The sequence below is a fragment of the Pteropus vampyrus genome, unplaced genomic scaffold (assembly GCF_000151845.1).
Source record: "Pteropus vampyrus isolate Shadow unplaced genomic scaffold, Pvam_2.0 Scaffold441, whole genome shotgun sequence".
Taxonomy (NCBI): Eukaryota; Metazoa; Chordata; class Mammalia; order Chiroptera; family Pteropodidae; genus Pteropus; species Pteropus vampyrus.
The window spans coordinates 615,956-639,004 of NW_011889222.1; the positions used below are offsets into that span (position 1 = coordinate 615,956).

Genomic DNA, 23,049 nt, shown 5'->3' on the forward strand with positions numbered 1-23,049 from the left:
GGAAGAGCGCCCTTTCCAGGGAGCTGAATCAGCTGGCATCCTTGACCTTGGACTTCTCAGCCCGAAGACTCTGAGAAAAAAATTCCTGTTTAAACCACATAGTCTATGGAATTTTGTTATGGTAGCTTGAGCTGACTGATACATACAGGGTCATTATAAATCATCTCAGACATGTCATTGATCGTCTCTCTCCATGTCTTCCCCATTTTTTCTTGGCTTTTCTTTACATGAGTGGCAGGCAAGGGCAGCATGAACTCATGTTTACTGAATTTTAGTTAGCTTCTGTAAGATGCTCTACATATGTTACCTAATTTAATCCTGGTAAGAATATATGACACCATGATCTATGGGAAATATTTCAAGACAATTTTATTGAAAAAAAGTGATAGAAAATGTGCACATTTTATAATCCACAATTAGAAGTCTTCTAAATAGTATACATATATAACTAATTTATATCTGGTAACCACAGTGGACAATGAAAATAAAACACTCCTTGATAACTTTTATTAAGGATAATCAATAATTTATTTCTTTTATTGTCACAATTACCACAATTACCTAGCTACATGACCAATGTCACTACATATCACAGGAAGATTGTCCACCTACACTTTACTGAGACAAAAACAATGGCCACATATTATGTTAAAAGTACAATGGGATGTTAAACAAGTTTTTTTTTATGTGTAAGACAAGATGTGGCACATGATTTATTAACAAGTTTGATATAATAGGCATTATGCCAAGTACAGAAATGTTTTGGCATTGGGTTATTATTAAAGTAGAAAATAAGTAAACTAGAGAAATAAATCCAGATCTTAACGTACAATAGATACATCAAAATAGGAAATTAATTGGCTCCTTAGTATTTTTGTTCATTTTTTTGTTTTCTTTCCTTTTGTTTTTTTTTTTTATATATATATAAATGAGTAATATGAATATATCACAAGTTAAAGAAAGACCTCAGCCAAAAAGAAGGTACCGGTATATGAAAAACAAATGAAAAATTACCAGGTATTTTTTGCTTACAAAAAATTCAAACTATAGAGTCAGAAAATATATATAAAAATGCCACATTGAACGAGGCAATCATACTCTACCCAAACTGGTAGCACCCTCTTAACATCAGTTGTGTTCTATTCATTCGGTCATACAGTGGTGACTGACAAAAAGGCATTATGAACTCGTGTGCCATCAGGAGACTTGGCCCCGTGGGTCATCAGTTCTTGGATTGTCATCCAGTTGTCCAAAATTTTCTTGTTTCTTTTTTTCATCATCTTTTTGTGGCTGAGTTCAATGATGTTGAGCTCCTTCTTGCCCTCGCTGCCACTCTGAGGACTCTCCTTGAGACACTCTAACCGGCTCCGCATCATGAACTCTCTGCGCCGACGTTGCTCTTTGGCCCGAACCAGGTGTTGCTTTCTCTCCTCTTTGCTCCAGTAGCGCCCCATTTTCATCTCGCTCATGGTGTCATCGTCTGTCGTCATGCCACTCCGTTCCTCCTTAATCTTTAAGGCACGTTCCTTCAGAATCCGGTCTCGAACTGGTCTCTTTGTTATGTAGCGGGTCCCATCGCTCCTAATTTTCACCTTCCATTCCATCTTGGGCTCTGAACACTTCTGAGACTCCTTGCACATGCTCACCAAACTGAGCTGACTCTGAGCATATTCTACCGCAGATTTCTGTTGAATTAACTGCATGTAGCTTTGATAATGCCGGGCATGTGCTGGGATGTTTGCATATCTATATGAGGAGCTGTGGTAAGGAGAGAGGTAAGGGATGTGTTCGCTGCCTGTCTTCTCTTGATCAGAAAGTTTGTTGCTTTCTGAAATCTCCTTGCCTTCGATGCCACAACCTTGGTCAGTGGTTTTGGCTTTGGGGGAGGTCGACTCTTTACCGCTCTGTCCAGAAGAGGGCTGATTGGCTGCAATTGTGCTTCTCAGGTTTTTCTTATTGGTGAGGTTGATCACTCTTGGAAGGGAACTGTCAGGTGAACGATCCACAGTGAGTGGAGTGCTTCTGCAGCTTTCAGCTGTGTTGTAAGCACTCGAACTGTCCTTGTCTGACTTTTCTGGGTGTTCGATGATGTCATCTAGTTTTCCCCTTTGCATATCAATGCTGGTGTTATAATTTCGGAATCCTCCATCATGCAATGCCCAGATGTCTCCATACTGGTCTGTCACTTTCTGGAGCCTGTGAGCCTGCATGATATTCTGGCATTCGAGTTCAATGTTTCTTAGTTCTTCATTAAGCAATTGTAGCTCATGCTCCACTCCCTCTTGTCCGCCTTGATTGCATTCTATTGTGCTGCTCGAGTAATACAGGTCATACTCTCCATGGTTTCGAATCTTGCATTTGAGCTCCAAGAGCTGCCGGAATCGTTCACACTCCTCATCCTGGTTGCCAGTGCAGTCTGAGTCAATGTATTCACCGGACATGAAGCTCTCGTTGCACTGAAGTTCAACACTCCCTAGAGTATCGTGGCTCTGCCCCAGGTCTCTCTTGCTCTTCAAAGATGTGTTGTTGGGATCTTCAGGTGCATTCTCCTGCTCTGAGCTCTCATCATTCCGCAAACTTTCATCTGTGCGCCCCACTCCACTGTCCTTCTCATGGTTGTTTGATGAAGATGTGGCCGTGTCTGTTGTGCCTTCTTCTTCTTCTTGTTTTTTCGGCTAAGAAAATAATGTTGAGGAAACAAAGAAAACCATGTGTTGAAAAATTTGCTAAAAAAAATGCTTTTTGACAAAAGTACGGTTCCTAGAAAGATGCTCTAATTTTAGTATCCATAACAATTTTAGAAATAAAGGCAATTAGCTCAAGGTAGCTTTTTATGCAATGAAATAAAGAAAAGAAAAACTGCATGAATATAGCTATGATACTCACTTGGGGATAAATAAAACAGAATGTATTTAAATAAGTTATTCTTATTTTAAGGCTTTATCTTACTTAGAAAACTCTGGCATGAAGATGTGTAAATGAGGTGAGTTTATGAGTTTCTAAGAAGATGAATAAGAATGTCTAAATGGTCTTCAGCCATATGGAAGCTTGGAGTTCAGAAGTCACATCACCCTATTACTATTACTGTTTTCTGAACATTAAATTCAGAGGAAACGTTATTGCTCTAGTAATACATTGATTATGGTAAGCCAAACATCACGAAATTTCAGCAATAGGTTAGTATTGGAGCCTAGGTCCTTCTATCTATAGATGAGGAAGCTTAATCTCAGATGGATTTAGGTTATTAGTGACACAGAGAGGTCTAGAAGGCTTTTGTCATCTCACAGTGTCAGGATTTCTTATATGTCCAGGATGCCATATTCTTGCATACATATGCTTTGACCTCAGTGCATCTCCGAATCACGTGATTGAAAAGCAACAATAATGTCTCAGGACTCATATGGGTACTTAAAAAGATTTTTCTACTTTTAACCAGTAATTTCCTTCAAAGGTGAGTTTTATTCTGCCAAGAGTAAAATAACAGTTCCCATGAAAATCTGAGCAGCACTGATTGCCACAGATAGGCATAATATCAAAAATATATTTTGTCATATATATGTAAATATATGTATAAATGTCACTCCCCAGTACTTTCTGGCTTTCAAGCAGAATGATTAACTGTTGCTGCCCTAAGGAGATGCATATCTAGTTCTTTCTCTGTGAATAGGGTAAAGTTACTTTTTCTCCCACCACTCCTTAGTCTACATGGCAGTGTCTGGACGTATTTTCTTTATGTTTAAGTTTTTTTCTCTTCCAGGTGTAATTATATAATTCAATATAATTGAGCCTTTTTTAAAGAAGGACATAATGGGTGATAAAACATATTCTAGAACAGGTTTGAAAAGGTCTCTCCCCATAATTGTTATTTTTTCCACATAAGTAATGACAGAACTATATATAACAAATTGGAGATGAAAGAATATGGCCATGTATTATGCTATTCTTAGAGTCTATCTTTCCCTAAAATATTTTTCCTCACTTGTTGAAAACATACTGAGATTGATTTAAAATATCTTATTGATAAAAATAGTTGTAAATAAGTAATAGTAACTAAAAATGGAAAGCTTGTTTCATCTGCATGTCCCTTGCTATAAGCTGATAATACCAAATGTGGTGACATCTGCACATTGTGCTATAAAACCCTCAGAGGATATAACTGATATTGAACATCTGAGTTTCTGTACCACATTATTTACATTTATATTTTTCTCATATCTAATGATAAGCTGAAAAAACACAAGAAGGTTACTATCTTTTTAAAAATTTTACATGCAGTATAGACTAATTATGCTGTGGGAGATGTTACACAATGTGTCAAGAGTAGCCATAGGACCAAAGATAGTATGTAAAGTTAAACTGTCATATGGTTATTAATTTTAGTTTTTAAATATGGGTATGTATTTTTAATTGAATTGCTCTTTCTTTAGTCACTGGTTTATGAACATATCTGAAAATAAAAAGAGTTTTTCTATTCTCAAACCTAGAATTCCTGGTTTCTAATGTAATGCTACTCTATCATTTATCATTTCCCTATGGAATTATTATAGTGACAGGCAATGTTTTTACCAAGACATTTCTAATGTAGTGTTATTGTTTATAAGGGCAAAGGACTTTTAAAGGTTTCTGTATTTCTCATCATTTTTCAGTCTCATGGTGAAGAAAAATTTCCACACGATGAAAATTTAACCTCAAGGTCATCTAGTGTTACCTCAAAAGACTTAGCATTTGTATTATGTCTGATGAGTAGGCGGCATTTGACACCATATCACTTCACCTGGGCAGGATTTCTCCCTTCTTTCTTTATTCCAACATCCTCCTGTCAATTCTGTATCAGGTCACATTTTGTATTTAAGAAAGAAAAAGCCTGGAGCAAGGGCTCTCTTGCTTGTAACCAGCAGCTGCCACCCGAAAATATCTTTATTTGTGGCCAGTGTTGAAGTCATACATAAAAATTTCAATCTGTCTGATACTGAAAAGCCTTCACTATAGTAGAAGTGTCACTGCTGAGCATGAACTACTGTTGATGAAGTGGCCAATGAGCCTCCATGATCAGCTCAGAGTATATAGCACACATGGCTATGTTGACACTGTAGTTTGCATTTTAATGATTTATTTAATATATGGACATGTGCATATACACACATATCTCTGTTATGGGATGCTAGCATGTCAATATATTTCATCATTCAGCTTGGTAAAGTGATAGGATGTTTGTGTTTCATGTTCTTAAGCTGAACTGTCAGAGATTTTTTGTTTTTGTTTTTGTTTTTAATTATCTTTCAGGATATGTTAAGGATTAATATTGAAAATGGATGATAATTAAACAAATCAGAAAACTGACAGCAGAAGTGTTAATAAAATTATATAAGGCAGATGAACGTCATGAATCTGACATAAAAATTTATGATATATTGATCTGTTTTTATCTAGTAGGAAAACAACAACAAAAATGAAGACTGCCACAAATCACACTGTGATCTTTTACTAGTTATACATTAATTAAAAGCAGGAACTTTGCTCATTTTTCTTTGTATTCTCAGAATCAAGTGTGGTGATTGGAACATATTAGGAGCTCAGAATTTTTTGTTGAATGAATATGTCCCTAAGGCAAAATCATGTGAATAATTTCAAGTAGGACTGCTCCTATTTAATGTTATAAAGGTGTAATCATAATACCAAAAACACAGATAAGATAGATGGCTTACATCATGTCATTATCTTCCTTTAGTTGCTTAAATATTCAAAGATGCACATTAATTTCAAAGTATAAATTTACTGTTTTGGGGGAGGTTCTCTCAAAAGATATAGTTTGTCTCCCACTAGCATACTGAGCAGCAACATGCATTTTTACTATTAAACTTCGGAATTAGGTTGACAGTATCTGGGTCAGCATTTGAATACTACATTACTCTATCAACAGTGGTCCCTAAGCTTCCCAAACTAGAAATATTCTTAATAGAAAAAATTGTATTTATTCCCTCTGCTTCATTTGAGATGATCATTTGCTCTCAAAAATTACCATTACATGGATGGTTGATCAAACTCTTTGATTTTGTTTTTTACTCCATTTATGGTTATACATTAAAAAAAGAACTAGCAACATTTCAAATGATGTAGTTCAAATTGTTGGCCCTACCTGCTCCACCTCATTGGCAGTGCGCTGCATTGCTTCATTATGCTGTTCTTCCAACATCTCTAAGTTTAAGTCCTCTAAGAATTCATTCCTTTCATCTTCCAGCCAGCCTTCATCCAGCTGCAAAAGAATACATTAGTACATTATTTTAGGTTAGTGAGAACTCATGCTAAAATAGGGGAAACTTAAATGGCGATGCCTGACCGGTTCCTTTTATCATAATGATTCTCTTTAGAACAGTGGCCTCTGATAGTTCACCTCTCAGAAGGAAGAAAAGGTGATTAAAAAAAAAAAAAATGGACTCACGCCTTTTATCCTTTCCTGAAACAGAGCTACAGATTTTCTCTCATAACTGAGTAGATCTCACAGCATAGAACATTACCGTCTTTCAAAATGTATAAAAAGCATACTGCGTAATCCACAGCTGTCACGCTCATTACCTCCAACAGTCCCCATGTTAAAGAAACGCACTCGTACTAATAGGGCCATGAGCTGATTGGGCTTTTCCCTTAACAATGACCCCCAATGTGACTACACATAAAGTGCCTCTCCCTGTCCCATCCTGCTTTTTATATTTTTAGGAGCATGGCTTCCAAGTTAACAAGACGGCTGCTTGCCACAAATGCAAACATCATTCATTTTATCTGAAAAAAAAAAAGTTCTAAGTTATTCTTCTCAAAAAACAAAACAAAAAACAAAAAAGTGATGTTATACCATGTCTATTTTGATTCATTTTCCAGGTTCAATTCCAAAGAAAAATACCTTAAATGTTGCTTGTAAGGGCAGTGGAATGGCGTGGAGCATGCAGGGTTTTGTTTGTGGGTGCTGAATGGAAGTATTCTTGTGGGCATCTTACACAAATTAAACTGAACAAATCTCTTTGGCTTCTAAATACAAAGTAAAGTGGAGAGCTGGTGGTTGCTAATATGATGAATGTTGACAGCCAATACAGATAATTTTCCTCAAAGTGGATTTTGGTGCTGGATTACATGAATTAGCTGTCTATGCTGATTAAATTAACTGAATTATTGTCAAATCTCTGCTTCATTCTGTATTACAGAGAAACAGCAGCTTTCTAGGGAGCCAAAATTGATAATAGTTTGAGGTGTTTCACCACTAAATAAATGGGCAAAATAACCTTTTAAAGATAAGTGATCTCTAAAATTTGAAAACAAAACAAATCTGAGAGAAGGACATTAAATTGGCACCAGAAGAGGCATTAGAATATATGTATCACATACATTAACATGAAGGCAATCATAGGTTTCTTGATATTTATTAAAGGTTATCTAGAACTAAAATTACCTCAAATTTCAATGGGGCCAAAAGCATGGACACATTTATTCATTCTCATTTATCTTAATATAGTCTTAATAACTAGATCAAGTTCCACCCCACTGACCTTGATATGCAGATGAACTATGAAAATTAAGCTGACTAAAAATTTAAATTCAGTCCAATTTATAATTGTCCAAGTTTTACTTTCTTTAATCCCTTTTAAATTTCATGAAGCTGCAAACTCCAGACTCTGAAAGAAATTATTTCACGCTAGCAATGTTTGCTTTTTATAAGCACACTAAGGTATTTTTCTTAAATTGGGTCAAAATATTTGCTGACATTGATATAATAAATGACGGAACCAAATCTTTTGAAATTTCAATGAAGGAGTAGAGAAGATAAGGAGACCACAGGGTAAGAATTAATGGTCTCTTGCAACTCTTTTCTTATTAACTATCCCTGTAGATCCTTGATTTACCATGTGTAGTCAGTATATGCCTATTTTGATTAGGCTTTCCTCTAGGCTGGAGGTATACACAGCACAATAAGTGAGGAGAGATTCTTCTTGCTCTCTTCCTTTCCCTGTCCCTTTCCACGTAGAAGTACATTGATGGCAGTCTGAATCTAGCTCTGTGGCAGAGACAAAACTCTTCCTTGAGCTGAGCTGCAGGAAAGGGAGGACTGTCATTATGATACAGGGGGATCTGTCTGCATGGTAGTGGATCACACACTGGCATTTCAGAGAAAGAAACAGCTACACTGTCTCAAAACTAGTGGCTACAAGTTCTTTATGAGAGCCTTCTGTGCCCCCATGTCCCAAGGGGAAGCAGAGAGAATGGCAATATCGTTAATGGTCTGAGGAAGAAAATGGGCAGAAAATGAAAGAAAGTTGACAGGGAATGAAAAAAATGAGTTATTTAAAAATATTGCACAGTTGCACAGTACAGCCCCCAGCAACTCTGTAGATCATTTCCAAGAATGTAGAGAGGATTTGAGACATTTAAAAAATATGGCTAGAAAAAGCACACAAAAACCTTCTACATTTTCCCTGAATAAAACACACATGCACAAAAAAAATGTAATAATGAGATATATTGAAATTAATGAAAATATATAGGTGATATAAAGACAAGGGTTATTGTTTTGTTTTGGTTTCTTTTTTTTTCTTTTTCTTTTTTTGGTTTTTTTATGCTACTTTATAGCAGGTACTGCTTAAATTACATTTTTAAAGTATGGTGTTAAAATGAATTTTTTTTCTTTATTTTCCTACAAATCTTATTTTCTAAAGGTAATTAGCTCCATTCCAGTATGATGAAGGCTAGGGGGACTTCAGGATCAAGGGACTAATGCAGACCTTGATTTTGATAGACAGGACGGTATCCTACAGAGTCAGATTGCCATTGACCTTTTATCAACCATGGAAAGGAAGTCTTGTTTGAAAATTCATCCTCCAACACTGATTCTTTTGGGTCAGGAGTGTAGCAAGATATTAAAAAATGTCACTGGTTCTACCAAGTGTGTGTATTCCACTAAGATTAACAGATCTGGTCTTATGTCATTAATTTCCATTCTTTCCTTAGCCCATTATACCAGCTATATGGGAAAGAAATGTTTTAATTCTAAATTAACGAGATTCTCTAGCAGTTACCTGGAAAGGGCAGGGAAACCACATTATAACATCAAAATATCTTTTCTACAACTATTGAGTTCTCTTCAATTTACCATGAATTTCACTAATATGTTTTTAGCCTCATTATTCTGTTCTTTTTCAAGAAAATGAGATCAGTAAGATTAACTGGTTTGTGAAATTTCCAGGTAATTAGTGCAATTTCATATGTATTTTTAAAATTCACTCCCAAATAGGCAGTCCAGCCAGTTGTATAGGTTCCCCTCCCCACTCTGAGGACCTCAGGTGTGTAACTTTACTCTGCCCTGGGCTATGGCAGGCTTTATGAGAATCATTTAGAATGGTCCAGGGTGTAAAGGAAATATATGTGGAAAGGGTGATCTTTTACAACCACTACATTCGAGTCAGGATTCAGTCTGACACTGAAATACACTTACTCAATGAAATTTATAGATAGTATATAGTTACTGAGTCTAAAAAATATCAGATCAATAACCTAGGAGACAAATGTTGATATAACGAATTTCACTCAAACTACTGACAGATGGATAGAATGGTGACAACGTAATGTCCCTTCTGCACTGCGATGGCGCATAAAAGGGTATAAAAGGAAGTACCAACAGTACTTCGCTTCCACCATTTCCTCTCCTTGACTTTCACGACATCTCCCTCTGTAAAAACATTTAAAAATTCCTTTAGAAGCTTTTTGTTTTTGGTGGGACAGATGTTTTTGTCACACTAAACTTGGAAAAGATTTGTTAGCTACACATAGAAAGAACTACACCATACTATGTAAGCCACTTTATTTGATAAAGTTATTCTGAAAAGATTTAAGTTGATAGCTAGATATGTTAATGTTTTTCTTTCATTAGAGATTCTTTCAAGATACCTTAAGATGCCAATTAAGAATTTTTAGATGGAAACCTAAAGCAAGGATCCACACAGAATTAAAAATCATGTAAAGTTAACCATTTTTCAGTTATGAATTTATTTAAATAACTGATAAGAGAAAGGAGAGAATAACGATTCAATTTTTTTTTTTTTTAATAAGATATTTAGTTGACATTCTGTGAAGCAATATTAAAGGAGACTTTAACTTATAATTGTTTTGATCAGGTTGGTAACTTGGGAAAGATAACTCAATTATACTTTGAATACTTGGTTTTACAAATATCCATGGTACTGATTTGATATAGAATAGCAAATAATGACTATAAAGTTCAGTTTCAGGACATTTGATCTCTGTTCTGACCTGAATCTCTGGCCTTGCAACAAGCAGCACGATTCTCTTGCACTCATCACTAGAGAGTAATGCCACCGCTTCTTCTCGATTCTGGACATCCTCTCCATTTATCTAGAAAACAAATGAAAGTGGCACATTAGTTTCCATTTCCACAATGCTGCACACAATAAATGGCAAATATCAGCTCATTTATGGTAAATGTATGGACAATGAAGCTCACACAATGGGCTCATCTTCAGCCCCTCAGTGGTAAGTGCCTTCACTCAATTACGCGCTTACTGTAAGAGCCATATCGATCCCTGAAGGATGGCGGACATCAGAGGAAGCAGTTATGTTCATAAATGTCCAACCTGCGCCCTGGCAACATACATCTAGCAACACAATTAACCAGCCCCTGACAGGTGACGTTCATCTTTCTCCGCTCAGAGTAATGGAAGTGTCACTCTGAGATAATAGTGCTGGGGGAAGCAGTGTGGCAATACCACAACTGAAATCCGTCATCCTGCATGCTTGCTGCGAGCCAATTAGAGAGCTGCAGTATTATCTCTCGCCAGGCAATGCTCCCGGGACACTGCCGATTGCATTTTCATTTAATCATTTTATATCTGTGTGTGGATCTGACTCAGTTGAACCGAATCACTCTCAGGATATCTTTCAGTGCTTAACTAATCAAAAGAAAATATAGTTCATCAGTAACATCCTCATTCAATACTCCAGTTCCTTTCCAAGATATATCTTTATGCTAAAGCAACAAAACTTTAATGTAATATCTTAAGGCTCATCTTTTAAGTGTACTTAAAATTAAAAAAAAAAAATAACAAAGTAGGATTAGCTTTTAGTAAGAATGCTTAGTCAAAGAAACCAAGCCTGAGTAAACTTTTGGTTAAAAAGAAAAGACTCTAGTGGCATTCAAATCATATCTTTTTTCCTTTTTCTAAGTTGTACGGACAGAAAAGACAAGGTTTCTAAAGTTTGTATTTTAAACTACATTTTCATGTTTAAATGTATTTTGTTCTTAGTTAACTGAACTTTTTTCTTTGGACATTTTAAATTAATTTTATTTTATTGATTGTTCGAATCCATAGAGACAATGAGATTTTTGATTCATAACATATAATCAAAATATATAAAAACAAATTTCAGTTGAATAGGCCAAGTAATTCTATCTCAAATAAGTATTAATTATTTCAATAAATTAAAATGTGGCTGCACTGACGATTTTTTTTTTTTTCAATAATTAACACCTTTCACTAAGGATTTCTACTTAAAAGCATGACACAGACTACTCAAGTTACCTACTTGTGGGTCTCTGGGATTCTGGCTGATATATGATGACAGACATAATTACCAAAAACAAGCCCTGGAAATCTTAACTTTGAACCACAATAAATGATCCATATTCCTAGATTCTTATCATACATACTGAGTATAAACAAAGCAGATAATAATAGGCAAAGAGGGGAAAATCACAAGAGTATTTTCTTACTCTGATCAAATGAATATCAGCTTAGTCTTTCACTTGTAAATGTAGACAGGAAATTCAGCTCTTATAAGTTTCAAGTGCATTTCCTTTTTTTTTTTGCAATTCGCAAATAAAATTTATCAAATTAGAAAATAAAGGCTATGATTCAAAAATGGAGACTAGTGACTGGGAAGCATATGTTGTTTTTTTCATAACTATATATCTGAAAAGCTATTTTTGTACTGAATCCAAGGTCTTTTTTCCCTCAAATAAAGATAAATTGGCAGTGATGGATTCCACAACACCTCTCCTATCCTCAATTAAGTGTACTTTGAAAATAATGACTTGGAAATTTTTACCTTCTTTGAGCTTTGAGGGCTTATGTACATTTCATAGTAATTCTTGGTAGTATATCTGCAGTGCATCTATTTGTCTATCGATCACGGATCTAATCACCATTCCCCCACTACAGGCACATTTAGTCCTATGGGGATTGAGTTGAGTAATTTCACATACCTTTTCTTCATTTTTCCTGTTTAAAATAAAACCCCCACTACTTTTTTCTCTGGTCTCCACTCAAGTATATAAGTACTGCTAAATTCTTTATCAAACTTTCACTTACCATTAGTCTAAATACTCTTATTTATGTTAGTTTAATATAATTATTATGTTCTCTATATTAAAGTGCAGATAATAGTGCCTTTCTAAGAGGTCGTTATAAGGATTAAATAAGTTAATATATGTAAAGGGCTTAAATAAGTGCCTGGTATAAAGTGTTCAAGGTTGGCACACATTACTGTTAATGATGTTGTTATTATAACTATCACTATTTATATTTTAATCTTTGGTAAAGGAAAGACTATTTTCTCTAAATAAAGCAAATATATTAAAATTTATGCACAATAATCAAATCTACAGTAGTAAACATGGTTCTGTTTTGAAAGCTATCTATGTCATATGTACTTTTAACTCTTAGAGAGCCATCAAGAAAAATGTGTTTACCCCTAAAAAGAGCCAAATATTTGGTGACAGAAGGTAATCTAACTTTGGGTGATGAATACACTATACAATATATATACGACTTGCTGTTGAATGACACACTTGAAACATTTGTTTTTGTTACTCAACGTCACCCCAATAATTTTTAATTAAGATATGTGTTTATGTCTCATTTTCAGTTCTTTTACAGTTGGTATTCATTTCTCTCCTCTGTGAACGCATAACAACTCAAGCTACGGTCTCCAGCTCTGGCAGTAAGTCCCTGTTTTGGGGGGACAGATCATAAGCTTTAGAAACATTTTTACATTCACAATCATATGTGGAATAACATTAATTTGCCACCAAATCTGGCATTAAAATGTGATTTATTGTTTCTTTTTCAAACCAAAGGCCCCTTTAGCCAACTGGTTGGTAGGTCTTATAGTACTCAGGACATTAATTTGATGGCCAAACTAATGTCGGGGCAAGAAATGCAGCCATGGGTTACAGCAAAGATGTTTCTCAAGGAACGAAAAGGTTTGAGGAATGGAATCAGATAGAACTTTCAGCCTTCATTTTCTCTCACTCCTGAATGCTGGGGTCTAGCTACAGGCTTGCTTATGGGAATGTGGCTTTCTGTGCCTGAAAATACGTTAAAGGCGCAGGGCCCAGAAACAAGGGGAGGGGACAGATGAGTAGTCGCATTACCACGGTTTCATGAGAGAGTACTCTTTTAAAAAAAAAGAGAGGGAAAGGGAACCAAGAGACGGGAGCATATAACTTTTATTATAAATGAGGAAAACCTTTGCTAGATAATTATCTGTCTCATTTTCTGTGGAGGTACATATGCAAATATTAGTTTCAAAAGGGATATTGCCTTGGCTTAGAACAGATTTGTGGCAATTACAAAGATAAATCAGTCAAAATTTCACTTTAGGCCCAATGTCCTATTTACATGTGCGTGCACGCACGCGTGTGTGTGTATGTGTGTGTAAAATACTCAAATCCTAGCAATGACTTAATATAGCTTTTTTTTTTTGCTTGAATATACCAAATTTTAGGTTTTCAATATTAGTATATCAGAGACAGGTGGGCAACTAGAATTTTTGTGTCCAATTACATATGGAATTTCTTATTCGAAAACAGAAGAATCTTAGGCAAAAAAGGAAAGATTCATTTCAAATGTGTTTTTATTTGAGTGTGGAGAGAAAGAAGGTGAATGAAGTACAGAGATATAGAGATGGAAAAAATGGATATAGGGTAAAACAGCTACCTAAAAGGAAGAAAATTAGAGTAGGAAGGAATTCCAAGGACTAGTTTATGTGTAGGTCAGAGAAAGAAAGAGCTCATTAGGTGTCTCATTGTTCCACTGTTTGAGTTTTTGCAGGGTTTTGTTAGGGAATAATCCTTAGGAATATGACTGATTGTTTTGGCCCGTATGAGATTAGGCTGCTTACACAGAATGTTATATGCGTACTCTCCCAAGGAGAAAATGAGAATATAGCACTCTCTCCTGTGGAAAGCTGATCACATGTGGCATTTAATCCTTCCTCTCTGGCTCAGGAATGCTTTGTCTTGATGCAGTGCTGCAATTTTGTGAGAGGACTTCCCCTTATTAATTCCTGATACCACAAATTTGTGGCAATGGCACAGCAGATGGAACTGTCAAGCACTTGCAGAGAAAAAAAATGAGTGATAGCTAGAATATATTCTCATAAACTTGGTTCATGGTTTCTCTTCTGCATAATACCTACCCTCTGTCAATCTCACGTGAGTATCTCTGTGTGTGGTGCCAATGTGTGAGGTCATTTAATGGGGCCCATGGTTTAGTTCATTTGGAAAATTTTATCTATGCAATGAGGACAGGGCCACAGAAGTACTCTACTTAGGTCCTCACAAACAGGAAATTAAAATCACAATTGCTCTAAAGAGATTCATTTAAATAAAAGCCAGCCAGGAAACTTCAAGGATAAGAAGAAAATCCTCTCTTTCTCCTATTCTCATCTCCCTGGGACAAGAGTCATTAATTCTTCATTACAGGGTATCCCATAATCTCCTCATCAGCCATATGGGAGCTATTTGTCTATGGGTACAATTTTGTCACAGTTTTATTTAATATAATTTCACTATCACCCTTAAGACTCTTTGTTTCCTGTGTGCACAGATAGAATTGGATTCTAGGCTTTCTAATGTGACATGTATTTATTCATTAAGTGTGACATATTTGTCACTGAATATAAAGTAATCAGGCAGACAACAGCACTTTATCAATTCTGCTGTTGTTTCTTCAATGAACCAACTCCATTAAGAAATGCCTTATTATCCAGCAAATATTTTATCTGAAAACTTTATCTGCCCATAATATAGCCAAAAATAAGAAAGTATCAAAATGTACAGTATACATATGTGGAGATACATGTATTTATTTCTGTCCAACTCTAGCCATAGAACAAATAGATGCAATTTTAATAACTGTATTTGTGTATCTAGCTTACGGGAAAATCATTAGCTAGAAACTAGGAAGGGAGCCAGTGAGGGTGCAGAAGGTATGGGGTATGGCAAGTAGATGGTGAGCGGACGAAGTGACAGCTGGAAACAGCAAGAGAAAAATGACAAAGTGTAGACCCAATATATCAGAAAATGTAGCCAAGTAGAGCCATTTTATATTGGGGTGCAAAATTTTCCAGACCTTTTAGTTATTGAGCATTCTACTCTATTATATCATTGTGTAATGATTACTGAGTATAACATGACCCTAAACATCAAAAAAAGTTACGTTTTATTTTAGTATACTTAATTGGAGATGTTAACTAAGTGAACAATACATTTAAGATTATTTCCACATTTAAAAAAAATCAAATATTTTTGAAGCTTTCATTATCTGGATAACGCAGTAAAATGGTCCTCTTATTTCTTATTAAGGCCATGCAAATAAAGCTTTGCTGTAGATTTTATTCATTTATGCTATCACTTTTTCCACTGAACACCTTTGTTTTCTTCATTCATTTATTCACATGTACGTGTGAAAGACATTGAAAATATGGGAGTAAACAAGACTAAATCTTGATCTCCTGATTCACTTTCCTTCCCCTGATATATCCAATGATAGACATAGTACATTTTGTTAACTACAGGTCATCATTTAGGGAGGTCACTGAAGTAGAAATGATATATTCTGGAAGTTTTCTGAAAAGTAGTGGGGCCAAGAATGACCACTAATTCATACTTTTTTTTTTTTCCTAATCAAAGCCTTAGTAGAGAGTCCTTGATGTAAAAGGAGTTCCCTGGCATCTAGCTAGAGAAAGGGATGGTATGAAGAAGTGGTGTGATTTGGAGAGTGTTATCCTGAAGAAAGGGAGGAAGAATAGTGGAAGGCCACGCTGGAAAAATCTCCAATGTGCACCCCAGGTGGCACGGGCACACCTTTATCATGACAATATCAGTTGTGTTTGTAATCATCTGTGTACACAGCCATCTTCCTAATTACACAGGGAGTGCCAAATGCTGGGATGGCATCTTGTCTATTTTCAAAGTGCTGATTCTAGGCAGAGTGTTGAATCCAACTGTGCTGAATCCAAAGAAACATTCTTCAGGGGTTCGTATCTAGTAAGGAGAAATGGGAGCTATAGATCTGTCGCAATGACTAAAATTTTTGCAGAATGTTTTAACAGTTTGTACTATCCTCAACTTGTCTTTTGAGTCTTCCTTCCTGTTTTGCAGTTGGATCTGCAGTGAAACTGAACTCTCAAGGGCCTGTGTTCTTATTTTGGGTTAATCTGGACACAAAAGCTGAGGAGCTGTATATCTTTCTGCAGCCATTCTTCATAGGAGAGGACTCCAAAGGGATAGAGCAGGTCAAGGCAGGTTTAGGACAGAAGCTTTGCCTTTCAAAGTTATTCCCGTTTTGGCCCAGTACTCTTTCCAGTTCTGTATCCCCTTTCCATGATCTGCTTATCATCTCTCTCATTAAACTGAAATTTAATAAAACAAATCAGTCTCTATGTTTTCACATTTCCATGAGCAGAAGAAAGCATGTTTCTTCCACTTGTCACTAGCTACTCACTAGTAAATAGTTAAATGGTCTTCAAACTTCTAGATTTTCATATAGCAATGGAACATTGTGATTCATCACCTACTTTATTCTGGAAAAAGCATCAATAACTGCTGCTGCTGCTAGTAATAATAGCAATTAATGTTTATTACTTACCATGCACTGTGCTAAGAATATCACATGCATAATCACATTTAACCTTTGCAACAATGTTTTATTATCAAGTTATCTGAGTGCAGATATGATATCTAAATCACTAGTTATTAGCTAATAATTCTTAATAAAAGGCACCATTTTTACCTAAAAAAGGTTTAATAGCTTTATATTTTGTAAATGTTACTACCCAAAGCAAAGACAAATTAATTTCTCTCACATTTTACAAGAAACAAACATAAAAAAAATTAAGACTGTTAGATAATAGGAAACTAAAGGAAATAACCACACCACATACTTGCAAAATACGATCCCCTTCTCGAATTCGGCCATCTTTGGCAGCAATGCTATTTGGATCTACCTGTAAGGAATGGAGAGGATGTATGTCTTCAACTGGATATGCAATGTTTCACCACAAGAACTTAAAAATATGGTTTTAAACATATTTTTTAAATATTTGGTTCACAATTCTCTGATTTATACAATGTCAAAAATCACTGATTCTAAAAATGTAAATGAACTCAGAATAACAATGAAATTAAAGACTAGAGAAGAACTCGATTTGAAGACTGTTTTTCCCTCCCCTCCTTTCTCCCTGTCTTCCTTCCTTTCATCTTTTCTTCTTCTCCTTCTTCTCCTCCTTCTCTTCCTCCTCCTCCTCCTTCTTTTCCTCCTCCTCCTTCTTCTTCTTCCTCTTCCTCCTCTTCTTTTTTTTACATTCATTCACTCACTTCTGTAACTCAACTGTCAGACTGTCAGACTCAGACTGTCAGACATGGTCTTCAGCTGACATGATCTTCAGCTGATGTTAATACTTAGGATTCTCTGGACCTAGGAAATTTACTTTCTACTAGGGTGATTTTTAAATCCTCCCTCAGCTGTCTTAGAAAAGCTGAGACCTATACTCTAAGTCCATACTTACTAAAGGGATTTCTGTCTCATGAGCATATTAATTTATAAAGAGATTTATAATTTATGTTGCTCAAAAAAATGAAAAAAAGTCTACCTATGTAAATTATTACTAGACACTACTTCATACATAGGGTGAACTATATTAACTATGTTATTTTAGAATAAATAGATATTTAAGGATTTATTAAGAGTTGATTAACATTTTAATGGGCTAAACTGGAGTGATGACTTACATTTCACTGGGAGTAGTTCTATCACTTTTCATATGATGGCTTCAAACCATTTATTTGTGCTTATTTCATAAAAATGTTTTGTTTTTAAGCAAAGTATTACAAGTGTTACATAAGGTTGACCCACCCTATCCAGAGAGTATATATTACTTATTTATTTGATGGTAGTTATCAATTAAGAACAAAAGATACTATGATTACATGTCAGAGGTATAAAAAAAACATTTCTTCCAAGTACATATGTTCAGTTCCTATGACTTCTTTATTATTGAAAAATAAAGTTCTAAAATCGACATATTTAAATAATAAATAGAGACTTACTAGAAGGAAGTGAGGGATGAGTAATCAATCATATCTATTTAGAAGTTATTTGGAAGAATAACATTTACATTTATAGAGCTGTGTAATTTTTTTAACTTCATTAATTATATTATCTTTTCCATATTCTAAACACCTACAAAAACAATGAGATAAGCATCATTACACTAAGCTTCTAGTCGAGGAAGCTGAAGTTCAGTAAATTAGGTAATGTTTTCAAGATCATGGCCACTAAGAACTGGAACGGCATAGAACAGCAGTAAGTATGTAGTTTGTCTAACTTTTGTATGTGTGTGTGTGTGTATATATATGTTTTCACGCATATACACACATTTATGCCTGTATATTTGGAGGAGTTAGATAATGTATATATACATATGTATGTATGTATTACATACATATGTAATTTTTAATCACATGTATATATAATTTAAAAAATCATACCTTACTATTTCTCATAAAATGATTATTTTGGGAGTTTTGAAAAAAAATAACCTGTACTAATAAATGTTGCTCCACATTTTTTCAAAGTAATTAACACTAAGGTGTTCCGCATTTAAGTATCTAATTTTTTGAAAGTAATTATGGGGTTGAATAAAACAAACTAATAGATGCACTCCTTGTATATCTAAATTTATCAATCCTGTCAGCAGAGTAAAATATGTGATTATTGTGAATATTAGATTTAAAACAATTAGTCAACACTATTGTTAACAGAACTAATAAAAGACACAGTGGAATGGAAGGACAAATGTTTGCCAATCAAAAACTTTGCTCCACTTCCTGAATACTTATGGGAATTTATTCAAATTTAGACAACGTTACTATTTTTGCTTTTTCCCTTACTGGGATTCTGTGGTGAAAGCATCCACATTAAACAAGCTGATAATAATTACATTACTTGGGCAACATAATTTACTTTCCTAATTGAAAGTGACAAGTATTGGAACATGGCCAATCCTTCACATTCAAGCCTCCCAAGGATTTTCTCATTGTAAGTCATTTCACTCCATTTCTCACATTCTCCCCCCTCTAACGTCCCCTCTATGGCATTTCTTACCTCGCTGACATAAATGCCGGTGTCTTCTTCATCATCCGTTCGGTAACAGACTGTCAGGCCCAGCTTCTCTTGACTGCTAACACGACACAACTCGACCTCCTGAGAGGAAAACACACACGTAACGACATTTATCTCAGAGAGAAATCCCACAGCTGAATGGAGAACTCACTGATACTTTGGGTTATCCTGGGAGGTTTTCATAATGATTGCCCAACATTTGAAATTAACTTATGTTACCAAAATCATCGAAATTTACCTTTGATGTGTATTTCTGTATAGTCAAGCCAATGTTTTAAATTTCACTGTAAAGTTGAAAACGAGAAAATATGTTCATCAAATCATGAACTTAAAACTCCTTAGAAATTACACAATGAAGTATAAAAATGTATAAATCAATAAGATGGGATTAATAAAATATTTGAGGATGTCAAGGTAGCTGGTAAAATGTTCATAAAAGTATTGAGAGTTATCGTGTTTTTATTTGTATTTTAATAAAATAAAGTTAAATAAAAAAGACTATATTGGACTCTGCATTAATTTCTCTTCTGAGTCCTATATGATAGGATGATAAGCAAGTGTTTCACATGGCTTAGGTTAAGGTTTTCTATTATTTGGTAGAAGCGCTCACCCTTGGGATAAAATAGGTTCATCCAGGCTGAAGGGAGAGACATCAACATTTATATGGGCAGAGGCAATGATTCAAAATGTAGCAGTAAATGAACAAGAGAACACATTTACTGAAACACATGGCTAAGGGGCTTGAAATGTCAGTCCTTACCTAATGCATATTGAATCCATTGCCTGATTTATGTTCAGTAAAATAATAATAAATTTCAGTGTATTTCATTTTTATACAATGAAATGGACTCATACTACTCCCAGAAGCAGATGACTTTAGGATAAATCACATAATTCCAAGGACTAAAACACAAATTGGTACTCTCATCATGGAGAACTTGTTCTTATTTGATGGAGAATAAAGGCCCCTTAGTAAGTAATCGGATGAGAAAGAACAAAGTAAATTTAAATTAGAAGTGAAGTCTGGATCAAGTTTTAGAACTCAGGCTCTGTGGGGTGAAAATTTGTCTGTCTTGCTTAATGCTCTTTCTCCAATGCCTAGAATAGGGCCACACTCAGTAAATGCTGGTTGAAGGGTACCTGCTTCTATTTCAAAATCTTTCCTAGTGTTTATGACTTTTTGTAAAACAATAATTATCTTTCTTCTTTAATTGGAAGTAGATGCGTATATATATGTATGTGAGAATAAAAAGATTTTGAACTTGATAATAATAAAGTATACATTTAACTGTCTGTAAACTGAAATAGTCACCAGGACTAAATAAAGAAAAAAAATCACTTAACTTCTAATAAGAGGATACCTCCCAGTAAACTCTACTACATTTGAAGAAGTATCCTTCCCTTTAATTTTGCATTTCAATCTTTGTCATTGGATAATAATCATTTATGTTAATCACATGCTATCGACCATAGGTAAATCCTTAGCAAGGATAGACATAAGTTCCAATGATCAATAGTTTTACAGCTAATAACAAATCATATAGAATTTAAATCTTCTATCTTGAAACTTGTACTGTAAACTGGTGAACTACATGAAACTATGAAGAATGTTGACTTTCTAACTGGTGAGCAATAATACTCTAAATTGCATTACGGTGCCCTAAACTTTGGGTGGTAAACACACAATAGAATATGCAGATGTCAAATGATAATATACACCTGAAAATTATATAATTGTATTAACCAATGTTACCCCAATAAACTTAATAAAAAAAAACTTTATAAAAAATATTGTTTATCATCCTCTCCCCCACCTCCCCCCCCCTCCCAAAAAAAGGGCATGGTGCATTCTGAATAATAAAGAAAAAAAGATGAAAAATCTTTTCACCTAAAGGAAGACTAGGAAAAGGTGATACAATTTGGCACTGGAAGTGAAAAGTACACACCAAGAAAGAATATTTTTAAAACTGGCAATAATTAATGCCTCCAGAGGGAAAGAAGACGACTAAAACTGTAACATTAGGAAGGAATTACAGCAACAAAAGAGCTTCAATTACAGCAAAGAAGTACACAGTTAAGGTATAAAAAAGCTTGTGATTCCTAAGAGGCCTATGAGGAAACCTAAACACTCCATAAAGAACTGAGATAGGGACCTTTAAAATCAAGCAAATGAAGAGCGGTAGTCAAAGCTGAGATCCACTGACTTTCAATGTCCTTCCAATGGTACAGGAGAAACTCCCTAATTTGTGGGAAGATATTTCCACAAGGAAGCATTCCTTTCCTCAGTGTTTTTCTCTGCTTTCTCAGTGGTGTACCCTGTTTTGGCGTTTGTTTAGAATAAAATGGGACCACTCTATTAAAATGAAAGGGTATAATCCATTTGTAAGACTCTAATACCACAAATAAAAGCATTTACCCAAGAATTACAGGGAAAAGGAGACTAAGATTGTGAGGTCAAAGTAACTTTTCAATATTGTCAGTCTATTGGACCCAAACAAAACTGTGAAATAGGTTTCAAAGTTATCTACAGCATCTTTGTTTTCAGCATCCTCCCTTTTACGACACTCACTACCCTCATATTTCCTTTTAGCTTCCTGGAGTTCTTAAGGTCTGCCTATCTAGTAGCCACCGGTATTTCAGATTTGCCATCTTATCTATTTCCTTGCAAAATCTGGCATTTGATGTGGTCTTCCATTTTCTCAGAAGTGGCTTTTGAGATATAAAGATAATTGATAAATAAATATTTCTTAAAGGGATCATCATTAAAATTACTTAAAATGCGGGCCATCCAGGGTTCGGTTCATACTAACAAAATACCAAGCTTCAATTCAAAAGATGGAATTTCTGGTAGCAAGATTCAAGGCTCTGGAAGGAGACTCAAGTGAGATTTCCTGGATCCCACCTACCACCAGCCCCAAGTGTGGACTTGCATTGCTTTCTTTGTTTGAAATGCCTCAGACACTATACATTTCATATTGATACAAAGAAGCATACATTTTAGAATCAAAGTTCCTTTAATTCCACGACAAAATAACTTATAAGCAGCTACCTGTAGACCACTTTGTTTGTATGAGGCAAAAGTGGCTTTGTAAAGCCTGATTATCTGAAAGAAATTCCCTGGCACAGGTTTAATTTAGCATTCCCTTCACAGCGAACACCAGCCTCTGACTTCTGAAGAAACAACCTCCTGGTAATAGAGAATGTTTTCCCTAACAACTTTCATACCTTTCTCGCTGTTACCTCGAAGCTGTTTGATGAAAAACATAAAAGTGAAATGCTACCTCTGTACATTTTCTCCATGGAGACGATTCATGGGCGTATACAAATCAAAGCCGAGCCCGCACGGATAGCACTGCTCACCATCCATAAGTCATTTGTGACTGGAGTGGAAGACTCACTTCATAGAGCTGGTGAAACTACGTTAATTTTGGCTTAAATGTGCTTTAACATGTCCCTTAAAAAAAAATCAAATCATGGTATCTAATCCTGTGAGAAATTGATTATATGAAGACTGAGGGTGGAGTAGATTAAAGTTAGTTAGTAAAGCTTGCTGTGAAACACCCTTCTAATCTTAAAATGAGAAGAA

General features: G+C 35.1%; 1 protein-coding gene across 2 annotated transcripts in view; it reads right to left on the reverse strand.

Annotated features, from left to right (window-relative positions):
- Positions 1–511: 511 nt before the first annotated feature.
- PDZRN4 (PDZ domain containing ring finger 4) overlaps positions 512–23,049 on the reverse strand; it is a 351,355-nt gene continuing 328,817 nt past the window's right edge. For both annotated transcript variants that reach the window (XM_023524086.1, XM_011381546.1), the window contains 5 exons: positions 19,446–19,544; positions 17,224–17,286; positions 10,291–10,392; positions 6,137–6,253; positions 512–2,675 (listed from right to left, as the gene is read on the reverse strand). In XM_023524086.1, the coding sequence (XP_023379854.1) occupies positions 1,152–2,675; positions 6,137–6,253; positions 10,291–10,392; positions 17,224–17,286; positions 19,446–19,544 (1,905 nt within the window). In that variant the 3' untranslated portion in view covers positions 512–1,151. The remainder of the gene's footprint in view (positions 2,676–6,136; positions 6,254–10,290; positions 10,393–17,223; positions 17,287–19,445; positions 19,545–23,049) is intronic.